This window comes from Cryptotermes secundus, unplaced genomic scaffold (assembly GCF_002891405.2).
Source record: "Cryptotermes secundus unplaced genomic scaffold, Csec_1.0 scaffold196, whole genome shotgun sequence".
Classification (NCBI taxonomy): domain Eukaryota; kingdom Metazoa; phylum Arthropoda; class Insecta; order Blattodea; family Kalotermitidae; genus Cryptotermes; species Cryptotermes secundus.
In genome coordinates, this window is record NW_019735556.1 from 891,130 (window position 1) to 904,286 (window position 13,157).

The 13,157-nt window shown below is 39.4% G+C and overlaps 2 protein-coding genes across 3 annotated transcripts in view; both read left to right on the plus strand.

Annotated features, from left to right (window-relative positions):
• LOC111869543 (60S ribosomal protein L27a) overlaps positions 1–1,394 on the plus strand; it is a 4,613-nt gene extending 3,219 nt beyond the window's left edge. The window contains exon 5 of the mRNA XM_023861160.1: positions 1,218–1,394. Coding sequence (XP_023716928.1) covers positions 1,218–1,346 — 129 coding nt within the window. The 3' untranslated portion in view covers positions 1,347–1,394. The remainder of the gene's footprint in view (positions 1–1,217) is intronic.
• A 991-nt stretch (positions 1,395–2,385) lies between these two features.
• On the plus strand, positions 2,386–12,881 carry LOC111869542 (splicing factor 3A subunit 2). 2 transcript variants are annotated; one of them, XM_023861159.2, is made up of 6 exons: positions 2,386–2,510; positions 4,439–4,607; positions 5,790–5,923; positions 6,604–6,733; positions 9,895–10,022; positions 11,923–12,881. In XM_023861159.2, exons 2-6 carry the CDS (start codon positions 4,454–4,456, stop codon positions 12,265–12,267), a joined length of 891 nt encoding a protein of 296 aa, XP_023716927.1. In that variant the 5' UTR covers positions 2,386–2,510; positions 4,439–4,453; the 3' UTR covers positions 12,268–12,881. The 2 variants fall into 2 exon arrangements, with proteins under 2 accessions (XP_023716927.1, XP_023716926.1); XM_023861158.2 differs by having other exon boundaries at positions 4,442–4,607.
• The last annotated feature ends 276 nt before the right edge of the window (positions 12,882–13,157 follow it).

Consider the following 13,157-nt stretch of genomic DNA (forward strand, 5'->3'; position numbering starts at 1 on the left):
GCTATGTAGGTTGTTTTCCTGTGAGTGATTTTTTGATGACTCTCAGAGATTAAGAAGGGTGGTAGCATCCCTCATCTTACCAGGGGGTGGGCTGTGTCCGCTGCCATATGGCCACTCTCCATTGTCAGAACTCTTGCAGTGATAGATGGTACTAGTTTGTCCTCATGGTTGAGTAACTGAAAGTGAAAGAGGAAAGAGGCACTAAGTAATACTACTGATCTGTATCTCTCAGATATTGTTTTAAAGTACAACATTCTACAGCCTCCATCAAAATGAGACTTTAATGAGATAAAATCTAGGTCATGAGTGTACATTGCTCTTACTTTTAGCCAAAATTTCCACCTAGTAATGTGAAGGCTTCATCAGAGTATTTTGCTGCAACAGATTGAGTGAATCTAATGTGACTACGTAAGATCCATAGGTTGAAAATTATTAGGGATGATACTGAACTATGTTGGGATTGGCATTCTCACATCAGTGACAGTGAAGGGTGTGGCCTTTTTGGCCCGAACGCTGAAGCTTTGAGAGAGCCCACTGTTTTCAGAAAAGTACATCATCTCTACATGGTTGAAGAGTAAGCCAGGCAAGGAAGCAACAGAAGCAGGTGGAAAGCTAAAATCAGCTCTGCTTGCTACCTTCTTCTGCTGGTTTCTTGCTTTGGTTACTCCTTGATCATGATGATGGAGGCAGTATTTAAGACGAAAGTGTCAGCTGTCTCTGAAGAAAACCATACTCTTTTTTAAAGGACTGAAATTAAAAGGAAGATTTTTGTTGATTAATTTTATGCTTAGCCATATGTCTCAGTATGAAAGGAAAATAGCCATCATATGTTCTTCCCGTAATTTCTTTTTTATGTACAATGGTCGTTTCCATGATTAGTAGGCATACCATCTCTAGGTTTGGAAGTTAATCTTTGACTCAGTATGTGGCTGAGTTCAGAATAAGCAGGTTTCTAATCGAAACCTTTTATGTGTGAACAAGTTAAGGCAGGGAGGTGAAATAGTAGCACTTCAGTTTCTTAGTCTGGGAGTTGCCACCGCAAGTTGTTTTTTCCATGTTTTCAATGCCATTTCGCACAAGTGGTCATTAATGTACCAATGATGGAAAAACATAAGCCTTACAGTTCACTAACTGGCTACACCATCCTGTAGCTTCATTGAGCAGCCATGTTTTCTCTCTTACATTATTGTAAGTTATTTCCTTAATTTCATCTGCAGGGTTATTACAAAGTCTTGGGAAAGGGTAGCCTACCAAAACAGCCTGTCATCGTGAAAGCCAAGTTCTTCTCCAAGCGAGCTGAGAACAAGATCAAGAAGGTTGGAGGTTGCTGTGTCTTACAGGCTTAACATGTGATGTTGCTGTTTTGTATAGTGATAATAAATAAGTCAAATAAGCTATTGATTTTATTTTGGAAACCTTTGTCTCAAATTTGCATCCTGGCCATTGTTTAAACCTTTACATCTAAATCATTCCAGAGTGTTCAGTTTGGAGGAATATATTGCAGCCATATGCAGAGTAGAAATGACTTCTTACTTCAGGATGGTGGTATACATCCCTCTGAAACAACAATACCCACCTATGAGGTTATAACTCCACTATGAGTACAGGTGTACTCGTGTGAAAGAAAGGTTATGACTTTCGAGGCACTGGTGAGAAACTTTCTCCAGATAAATAATTTGCAACCTAATCTCTTGTATTCCAGAGCTGCAGAGGCTTTTATTCCGTTTTTTTTTTTGTGGGAAAGGGTGGGGGACCAAGTCTAATAGCACATAAATCCAACCCAAAGGATATGGGTGAAGTGATATTGAACTTGTGGAGCTGAGCCCTTCTTGAGAACCCGCCAATTGTGCAGCCACTTAAGAATTTTCCAGCCTTTTATGGAACCCGAAGGTTTAGTACTGTGTTCACAAGAGCCCTCCACTGATCCTCATCCTGAGCCAGATCAATCCAATCCATACCATCCTATCTCTAGGATACATTTTAATATCGTCCACCCACCTACACCTTGGTCTTCCCAGTAGTCTCTTTCCTTCTGGCTTTCCCACGATATCCTATATGCATTCCTCGCCTCCCCCATTCATGCTACATGCCTTGTCAACCTCATCTTCCTTGACTAGTGATATTGAACGCAATTCAAAAATATAAATAGGTTTGGGTGCGGAAACCTCTGCAGTACAAGAGATCTGGTTGTAAAAGTATTTATTGCTCTTCCAGCGAACAAAGCTTGGGGGGGGGGGACGTTCAAAGTAGTTGCTATGTTAGCATAACTTCTTACCGATTGTGCTCTCGGCCATTTTAAATTTAGTTAATGTAGGATGCGTAGAGATGGCAGCAGCATTGCACCATGTTGCCCACCAATAACATGAGAGTTTCACGGGGCTGAACTGGAGGTACCGGAAGGGATTGTGCTGTCAATTGTTTGGTGCTGGTGTATAATTAGTGATCTCTTCTAGTTCAGGGATTCTACAATTGAATATTAATGTACCTGAGAAAGTGAAGAATACGAATAGGTGTGTGGAATGAGTATTTACAAAACAGAAGGGTGTAAATAAGCGATATCGCAAATTTTTGGAAAATATTCTGGTCAATTCTGTTGTGTTTAGTATGTGTTGAAAAGCTGCAGGCAAGAGATATTTAACCTGCATTTCTAAACAGAAGTTTCTTAATTAACAATCAAGTTCCTTCCGTCAAATGTGACACTTTTTTAAGTTTTCCACCTCGTCAGCACCTGCCTTACATGTTTCGGCTCACCACGGAGCCATCATCAGAGGCATTTATAGTAGAAAAAGAAATCACCAACACACAAAACTTCACTTTGTCCAAGATAGCCACGTTCCAGTTAATTAAAATAATTACAAATAGTTAAAATTACCCAGAATGTCGGTTCACTAAAAGTTTTTCACACACCACAGTAGCTTCCTTATTTGATTCGTCGTTAATTCTGTAAAATTATGTTTCGTTATTTGAAGTAAGAATTCTTAAAATCCCTAGAATTCTTTCCCGCTTGGCCCAATCTTTTTCGGGATGTTGTTGACGTGTGTTGTCTGTAAATAAACTTAAAAAAGTGTCACATTTGACGGAAGGAACTTGATTGTTAATTGGTTAGTGTGACGGACCAGAATGAAAGACCTTAAACTTAAGAAGTTTCTTGTTTTGGAACATAATTCAGTGTAATTTAGAACAGCCATATCGGCAGTGCATTCGACTTGCTGCACTTACATGAGGCATAATAATGGTATTTTATTACTTCTAAATTGAAACCCGCAGAATTTTTTTTATGTTGCTAAACGTAACCCAAAGCCGGTCACGGTAGCCGAGCGGTCGAAGGCGTGCACCGTCTTCGCTTACTTGGAAGCCGGGATCGTGGGTTCGAAACCCACCCAGGCCATGGATGTTTGTGGGGGGTTTTCTGTGTTTGTGTACAGGTAGAGGCCTTGCGACGAACTGATCACCTGCCCTAGGAGTCCTACCGAATGTCTAAGATCTAGAAAAACCGAAGTGAACGGAGTTCATGGAGGTAGGCCTAGGCCCACTGGGGCTGTAGTGCCAAGGGGGGGAAAAAAACATAACCCAAAACAACATAATCCGTTTCCTACTAAGCTGAGATTGATTAATGGTAGGAAGAAGCACAAGTCTTGTAACAAAGCACATTTCATGGCTGAAAGTTCGTGAAACAATAATGACTGTGGTATAAACTGCCCAACGTTTTATAGAACCAACATATCTTGTACCACACACAAAATCGTAAAGCTTGATTCATGTTTGTGCATTCTGCTCAACTTTGTAGTTATATAAATAGTCACCATGAATCATTACTCCAAATATTAAAATGTTTCCATGATGAGTGTGCCATGCTTGTCTGCTGCTGTGTCGCTCTTAATCTATTTATAATAAATTAATGGTAAATTCTGAAATTTATTCATTTAAATGTGGGTAAGTGATAAAATTTTTAACTCTCAGATATGTTTAGTATAGGCAATATTAGTATATCAACGTGCAAAGATTTTGCATGTAAGTAACTGTAATCAATTCCCCTGCCAATCTTCATTCCACCAATTGCTCCACAATCACCCTCACCTATCATCTGGGGCAGGTACAATAGGCCAGAAATGGCCGCAGTACAAGGGACTTAGTGCCACCCCACTAACAATAAAAAAATTGTAATCAATACAAACAGCAAAATGAAAGCAACATCACTGTAATAAAATTTACCAAGGAAATGACTTTTTAACTTGCCAGGAATGGGCACTTATTATATGTGCAAAATTATTCTTGTAAGTTAATAAGTTATAGCTTGCTTAGGATTACTGGCTGTATTGTTTTTAGCAGATGACATGATGTGATAGAATTTGAAAGAACTAAAGTAAGGAGCAGAAATAAGTACTGTAGTAAACACTTCAAATCACAGACACTGTATGATGTATAAGATTTTTTGTAGCAGTGCTGACACAATATGGATTTTCAAAACCGCCCTGGTGGTAAAACTGGAGGAGGTGGACAGGCATCATGGTCGGAAACCAACAGAGATCGTCGGGAACGTCTCCGTCAGCTAGCACTTGAAACTATTGATTTAAACAAGGATCCATATTTTATGAAAAACCATTTAGGTAAGTGATGATTTTATGTACTTTAGGCCAACACTTTAGGGGGGCTGAAACAAACCATGATAGAATTTCATCTTTCTGTTTTTTGTGTAAAATTTGATAATTGTCGCTAGTGATGAATTGCTGGCAGTATGTCAACAAAAACTGTTCATAACTGTTCAAAGGCTAGTTGTCTAAGAATACAGCATACTTTCCAGGAAAGTGACAATTCTGAAAGCTGACTTAGTTTCATAATGCACATACACAGATAAATGTACATCTTTCATCCTTTCTTGTTTGTTTCAAATGGCATACAAAAACAATTATAAAAGACTAGTCCGTCCAATGTGACTAGAAAGACAGGATGGGATGGGATGGATTGGATTGATCTGGCTCAGGATAGGGACCAGTGGAGGGTTCTTGTAAACACGGTAACGAACCTTCGGATTCCATAAAATGCTGGGAAATTCTTGAGTAGCTGCAGAATTAGTGGCTCCTCGACAAGGGCTCAGCTCCATGAGTAAGTAAGTAAGGGGGGGGGTGGAGTCCAGCTGGGTCCACTCAGCACGGCAGCCACTGATTGATCTATTGTACCTTCCCTGGGTGATTATGATGATGGAAAATTTGGTGGAATGGAGATTGGCAGGGGAAACCGAAGTACTCAGAGAAAACCTGCCCCAGCGCCACTTTGTCCACCACAAATCCCACTTGACCAGACCCCGGATTGAACCCGGGCCGCCCCGGTGGGAAGCCAGTGACTAACCGCTTGAGCTGTGGCGTGGCCTGATCATGTATTTCCAGCTGAAATGCATGCCAATGGTGTACTTTTTTAGAATAGAGACAGAAGTATGGAATTTTACTAAAAATATATATATAAACCTTAATGTAATGGCTATATATATGAAAATGTAGCTACATTAACTCTGATAATTGGTTTTTCAGTTTTATAATGACATGTGTGTGAGATATTGAATTTTAAAAAGTACCAACACTTAAAAAAAAATTAAACACCACAGTAACAGATTTAAATGTCTGGAGGATTTTAACGTCCCACTCTGGGAGAGATAAGAATATGGAATATATACGCTTAACTGGTTAATTTTAGTGTTGGAAAAACTTAATCCTAGTAATCATGCAATGTTTTTTAACACTACTTTTGTCCTGTGATTGTATACTTTGTGAAGGATATGGTTTTGTCTCTTTCAGGTTCTTATGAATGTAAACTTTGTCTTACACTTCATAACAATGAGGGAAGTTATTTGGCCCATACACAAGGCAAGAAACATCAAGCCAATCTTGCACGTAGAGCAGCCAAGGAAGCGAAGGAATCACCTCAACAGGTGAAGCAAATTTTAATATATTATAAATGAAGTAGATACTAAAGGGTTCTGACAGTGGTGTATAACACTTAGAATTACTGGGTTTTTGGACTTTTTCCATTGTCCGATATTCTAGAGACTAGAAAACATGGCGGTTTGGAAACTGGATCTGTTTCCATCCTCAGGTGAGGGGGCAAGACACGTACGCAGTTGGGTCCCTTAGAAAGAGCTAACCTCGATCACTGGAGCAGTGTCCCACCATTCTCATTTGTTCTGCCACGCGCAATTCACAATTGACTGATCACCTGGAGCTGGCCTTATTTGCTTGAAACCCCACAGATGGATTTAATTTGAACAACCCTTATAGTGGTACATAGAGTAAATGCAGAACTCATCAAGGTCTACAACTTTTATTTGAAACGTTTGTTCACTGGTGATACTTAACACACTTCAAGAAAATAGGTCTGTGTCAGTTGATAAGCATAGCATCACTAGATTTTTGTCTGTATAAAATTAATGTGCAAAGTTGCAAAGAATAGCATTTGGAAAATAAGTGCACTCCAAATTGTAGTTGACCTTCCCACTCTTTTCTTCCATGTGTGCCATTTGGAAGAAATCTCAGTACATTAATAATAGTCATTCAGAACCAATTATGAAGACAGTATCATTCTGTATGTCATGAATTGAATATTTCTTTACAGCCTGCCCCAGAAAAACCAAGAGTTGAGCCTAAGAAATTTGTTAAGATTGGTCGCCCTGGATACAGAGTCACTAAGCAGCGTGAGCCTGAAAGCAGTCAGCAGAGTTTGCTTTTTCAGATTGATTATCCAGGTTGGTATACACCATATGCATCATATAATTCATGCACATTGTTCACTAGTTTCATGACAAAAACTTAGTCATGTGTGTGAGAATTTATGAGAATGATCCTGTGTGATTCATCATTGTATGCTTGCCCTGCCCATAAAAGTTAAAATATCTTGTAAGATTTGAGGCTTTCACGGCGGTGACTATGAAGAAAGCAGTCTTCTGGGCTTTGGCGCCGTGTATATGTGGTGTTAACCGACGTTTCGGAGGAACGTATCGCCCCCATCTTCAGGGTTGAAGAAAAAGTATAGGTAAATCTGCAAGCGACAACACCGTGAGACACGGTAACGGCGCCAAAGCCCAGAAGACTGCTTTCTTAAAATATCTTCTCCATTAAATTTTGTAGAGTCTATGCAGAATTTATTTATAATAAAATACAGCTTATATCTTATGCTTAAATCGTTCATGTATTCATTCTTCACCTTTTTTTTTTTTCTTATATTGTGTAGCACCTTCTCAGTAAATACTGTACAGATATTAAGATTTCAGCAACTTAAACTCCAGTCATGAAGTCCACAGGGAAGTCCTTGAATCTCTGTCTTCATGGTCCATCCCTGTATGTTTCCAGTTTACTTATGCTTGCTCGGGTTTTTTACCTGCTTCTGTGATTTTCAGATTTCTGTGAAAAAATTAGTTAATGTCATCTTTCACATATACAAACCAAACACCGCTGAAGTGTTCCATCCACTGTAGTCCTGAGTAAGTCATCCAACTTATTACTGCCTGCTTCATATTGGCATCTTGCTTGCTTTACTCTTCAACCCTAAACATGTATTCAATATGCTCCTCCGAAATATCAGTTGGCTATCTGGATTACAGCATTGTATCCCAAAATGTAGAACCCTTCATTGTCACCACTGTGAGAACCAATTCTGTCAAATGCTGGTGTGTATGTGTCACTCCTGCTTTATATTCTAGAGGTCCAGGGTTCAGATCTTGGCCTGGGGACCAGCTGTCATGACTTAAGTTTGGGGGCATGGTCCCTTGGAGACAAATTCTGGGTTAGAACTTCAAATTAGTTCACAACCATGCACTTTCCAGTGTTCATTATTCACTAATCCTGTCATTTGACACTATGTAATCTGAACTTTTGAAAGCATCATTAAAAGAGCAGTACAGTCCCCCAAAATGTCCATAAATGTTACAGATTAAATGGCACCAAATCCCAGAAGATATAAGATGGTTAAGATTTCTTATTGTAGAATAATATTGTAGCGTGTAGACTTGTTGCTGGGTAATGGTCGCAAAACAGCGCTCATTGCTGGAGCAGCAGACTCTTAATAACCGGGGTCACATGAACACATTCCCACAGAAACGGTCAGCATACGAGAATGAACGGTGTTGTCTGCACATTCCATTCTGAGGAATTATAAGGAAAACTACTGGGGCAACCAAGTCAGTCCTGTGAAGAGAAGCCTTGAGCATGTGAAGCTGAAGAATCTCCACCGTTAAAATGCATTATCAGGAAATGTCTAGTGAAATGGGTGCTGTGGTGATTTGTGAAATGTGGAGATTAGCGGTGGCGCTGTAATTACTTGTACTTAGGTATCATGTGTATAAGTGGTCAGTAAATCCAAAATCCAATCCAACACCCCATCAAGAGTCACTTCTACACATGACATCTGATGTGAGAAGTGTGGATTGGAAACTGCAGTGGTTCATTGTATGGCCATACTACAAAAATGAAAACAAAATGGAACAGATGATGGAATGTCTGATAACCATGATAGAACAGATAACAGCCAAGGTGGAAGCCAATACGAATGCCTGGCCGGAAGGGAATAAGGCCTGCCGAGAAGCAGCAGAGGCTTGTCTGTAGAGTAAGGAGCCAACCTCATTGGACATAGATTCCATAGTGGTGCATGAGGAAGTCCCTGAGGAAGAGGCCGCAGTGGAATATTTTGGAGCACTGAAGAAGGAGCATGAGGACTTGCATCTAGCTGTAGGTCACTGCCAGAAACCAAAGAAATGGATCCAGGGCGGTGGTGTCCTGGAAGAAGTTGGCCAGAAGTTGGCCACAACCTACAGAAAGATGATCCACCGTGCCATTCCTGCATGGTATAAGGGACACTTTCGTCAGGGACAAGGCAAGGACAAGAAACTACAGCAGTTTCCAAGTCTCTCCAGTCTGCTGTAACTTCATGCACTTGTTTCTGTCATTGGATTCTAACGACCAAGACTGACCCTTATGCTTCTGGTCTCAATGTCTTTACTCTTGTTGACTCCCCTGTTCCAGGCTCAGTTCAGGTAAATTTCTGCTGGCGCTTGTCAGCACAGTCATTCCTGGTTCCAAGTCCCACAGGACTTACGATCATCTTGTTCTATGTCACAGCTCTGGGAGTCATGGAGCTACTCAGGCCTTGCTGGTCCTCTGTATTTAACTTTGACACAGACTGATTGTTGTGTACCCATTTGTTGCTGCAGAAAAATGTTTTAACAGCCCATTGCATAGCATTGGACACCTCCGCCTCGGTTCTCTATCTCCATTAATCTGGCTTTTAGGCATCATGTCACAGTGTATATTTTACACTGAATTTCAAGGTGACTCTTTTTTTAAATCTGAAGGTAGGGAAATAGTCCTGTCTTCCATTTAGATGAATATTGTATTTTTGACATGATAAAAATATTATAATAAAGACATTCTGAGGTCCAATTTATAGATTTCTTATTAGCATTTTATTGCAAACTCTTGATTAATACTGAGTAAGTTGGTATGAAGTTAACATGTGTATGTATGTGGCTAAAATCAAGGCCAGGGGTTGTCTGAGATCTCTTTGTCATATTTTTGGCCTTACCAGGTGAGGGACAGAGTAATAGTGGGTGATGATCACTTCTTTCACATCCCTTCAGATTTTTCATTCATAACCACTGTTCCAGATATCAGCCAGCACTACATAACTGCAGAAATTGCATGTTAAACATGTTAAAATATAACTACGATACCCACATGAGACGTAGGTTCCTTCCATTATAAGGTTTCTTACACGTTAATGTTTTTTCTTTTGCCTACAGAAATAGCAGAAGGAGTAGCCCCTCAACATCGTTTCATGTCTGTGTATGAACAGAAAGTTGAACCTCGTGACAAAATTCTTCCACTTTAATTTTCTTTTTTTTTTTGTCTACAGAAATAGCAGAGGGAATAGCCCCTCGACATCGTTTCATGTCTGCATACGAACAGAAAGTTGAACCTCCTGACAGGAAATGGCAGTACTTGCTGTTTGCTGCAGAACCCTATGAAACCATTGCTTTCAAGGTAAGAATTTTGTATCTTGTATGCTTTTATCTCCTGGACTGTAATTCTAATTATATCATGTGTCTAGAACTGATTGTCAGAATAGAGGTTACCACGTACAAAACATTAAAAATATTTCTAAAATCAACTGACTCTACGGAACAAAGTCCTCTCTGAGAATCTGATAGTTGGTTACTGGTTAAGAAATTTCTTGCCTTTTATGCATCTCATGTATTCACTCCTATTTTCACAAGAGTCTGCCACTGAAGCCTCTCTTGAGCCTTTTAATCTAATTCACACCCTGTTTTTTTTTTTTAAAGATTTAGTTCAATATTATCCTCTTGTTTAAGCATGTGTCACATTTAGTCTATCCTCTTCAGATTTTCCACCTAAAATGATGTATGCATTTCTTATGTGCCCCATCTTAGCTACATATGTATCCCATTTCATCTTCCTAGATTTGATATCTTAATAATATTTGATGAAGACCAAAAATTATTAAGCTTGTTATGTAATTTTCTTGATCCCTTCTTAAACAATATGTTTATCTTCCACTAAAAAAATGTAACATCCTCACTCCATAGCCAGCTAAGTGCCTGGTCAGAGAAGAACCTTGATAGCTGAAAGACAAAGGTTGTGCTACCTGGTCAAGGCTGTGTCACACATCAGATGTTGGTGATAGATAAATATGGAGCAGTGGTGGAGTGATGATTAGCAGGGGACCACTGATGAAACTCAGAGAAATCTGCACCAGTGCCACTTTGTCCACCATGAATCTCATATGAAGTCACTGAGGACTGAACCCAAGCCTCTGCATGAGAAGGTGGTGCCTCATGGCCTGAACTATAATCTGATTATAATTCTAAAAATAATTTCATCACAGTGAACTTATTTTGTTTAGGTAACTGTTTTCTGTTGGGCAGTATTGTGCCTTCAGCCATTCTTACATGCCCACAGATGTCTGAAAAGTTTTGGGCTAAATGGACATTGATCAAAATATACGGTATGCCCATTATTCTTCATGTGTCAATACAGCTTATTAACAGCACTACATGCAATGGAGTGTGATATGTACATAGTCACTTTTTGCTGCACACAGCTGAAAAATCTTGATTTTGTACTTGCATGGCCTTCCCTACACGCACACACAGAATGGTGTGTGCCCCCAAAATGCGTGAATTGCCTCATTGATGGTGGGTTCTTCCTCAGCCCTGTATATTTCTTGAAATTTTCAGGTCAGAATGTCTGATGTCAGGGAAATTTTGAGTAAGGGTCATACAGCCCAGTTGGCCCTTGGGTATTTGGTTGTCATTAATAATGATGATAATGATAATTTAACACCCATAACTGTTATACAGGCACAATTGGACAAGTAAATTGGAAAAAAGAACCAGCAAAACACATGTCAACAACTCTTAAAATTATACAAAACAATACACAAAACAATAAAAAATACAACCCTTTGCTGTAGCTTACCAACCATGGATGACAACTCCCAGCAATAAATATACTTAAACAACCAAAAACAGAAGTCAGCCATGTAAAACAAAGCATCACACATGTGGTGAAGGTAACAGACCAAAGACCATCTATACACTTCTGTGTCACATCAAAGACTAACTCGAGTTACCAAACTACCATCATTCCTTGTTACTAAAAAGTCTTGTAGAGAATAAAAGCAATTTTTAAAGAATAACTTTTTAATTTGTTTTTCAAAACCTTAAAATTTTCTGTTCTTTATAGTTTGGAGGGTAAGTTGTTATATATTTTTATTCCCATGTTAATTACATAAAATAAATTTGCATCATTGCCGAAAGTGCAAGAATGCAGATGAGATGTACAAGGTGATTCTATGTAATTGGTTTGCATTATTGGTCTTTGTGGTATTCACATTTTATAGCCATATGTATTTGTTGTATAGGTCCCAAGTCGCGAGGTGGAGAAAACAGAAGGCAAATTTTGGACCCACTGGAACAAAGATACAAAGCAGTTTTTTCTTCAGTTTGCTTTCAAGAATGATCCGAAGCAGCAGCCCCAAGCTAGACCTCCACCTCCCCCCACACCACCTATAGGACCCCCTGGACCACCTCCTAACCTACCACCACCACCCATGCCTCCTCCTCCTCTGGGACATCCTCCACCTCCCCCAAGACCACTAATGCCACCTGGTATGCCTCCCCCACCTCCCCTGTTTAACCCAGTACCACCACCTCCACCCAAACTAGGGAATCTTCCTGTCCCTCCACCTCCCCCAAAGATGAATTGAAGATCCTCCTTTGAAATGATGCAGCTTGGATGAATGTTTATATGGAACCAGTAAGAAAATGGTGTTTGCCTGTTTTCAGAAGTGAGGAATTTGATTTCATTTTCAAGTATCAGGGCATGCTTCTCTCCCGTGTAATATCCCTTTGCATTCTGTAGTATGGGACAGCTGATTAGGATGCTAGTCTTTACACTTTTTCAGGACAAGAAATCCTGTTCATTTGCATATTCCAGTCTCCTGGGTTATGATATGGTGTCTTTTTTAGATGGTTACTGTTTTGGAGGAACCTGCTGTCTTAGTTTTCTGCCTTGGAGCTGTTAACCATCTTCCTACAAAATGTCATACGCCAGGAGATCACAGTCTTAGTTTTCTGAAAACCTCAAATCTTATAGACAGTGCCACGTAACTTTGAACAAGGCCACGCATTCCTAGTCAAATCCCATGCATGGATTGTGGTGGGAGGAGTTTTTTAACATTCATTCTTCCACTTTCACCAACCCCTGGTGTTTCATTGAAACTACCCTATTCTCTATTTGAAGAACATATTACAATAATACAAATATATTGCCACTCGTCATACAAAGAAAAATACATTTAATATGTATTACTTGCAAAGACAAAAACAACACAATCCAGTGTGACTATTTAAGTTTTATCACTTGAAAACTCATCACCCTTACATGTTTCGATCCCTACGGATCATCCTCAGAGGGCATCAATACTTTTTCTGGAAACTACTATTACAATAGGTGTTAAATTATATACATACACATATAATGTCTGAAATACACAATGTACACAATGTTCAACTTTTCCTGGTATTAAAATGTTTTAAAATTTTTAAAAACTTTGTTGTTTAGGATTAAAATTTATAAACCATGCAGGTTCGTGTC

What these genes read in the sequence shown, in the direction of transcription:
- LOC111869542 (XM_023861159.2), top strand. Translation starts at nt 4,454, where the DNA reads ATGGATTTTCAAAACCGCCCTGGTGGTAAAACTGGAGGAGGTGGACAG. An exon ending in TTTTCAGATTGATTATCCAG is followed by an intron (nt 6,734 to 9,894) that starts GTTGGTATACAC and finishes TTTTGTCTACAG; the next exon opens with AAATAGCAGAGGGAATAGCC. An exon ending in ATGAAACCATTGCTTTCAAG is followed by an intron (nt 10,023 to 11,922) that starts GTAAGAATTTTG and finishes TTTGTTGTATAG; the next exon opens with GTCCCAAGTCGCGAGGTGGA.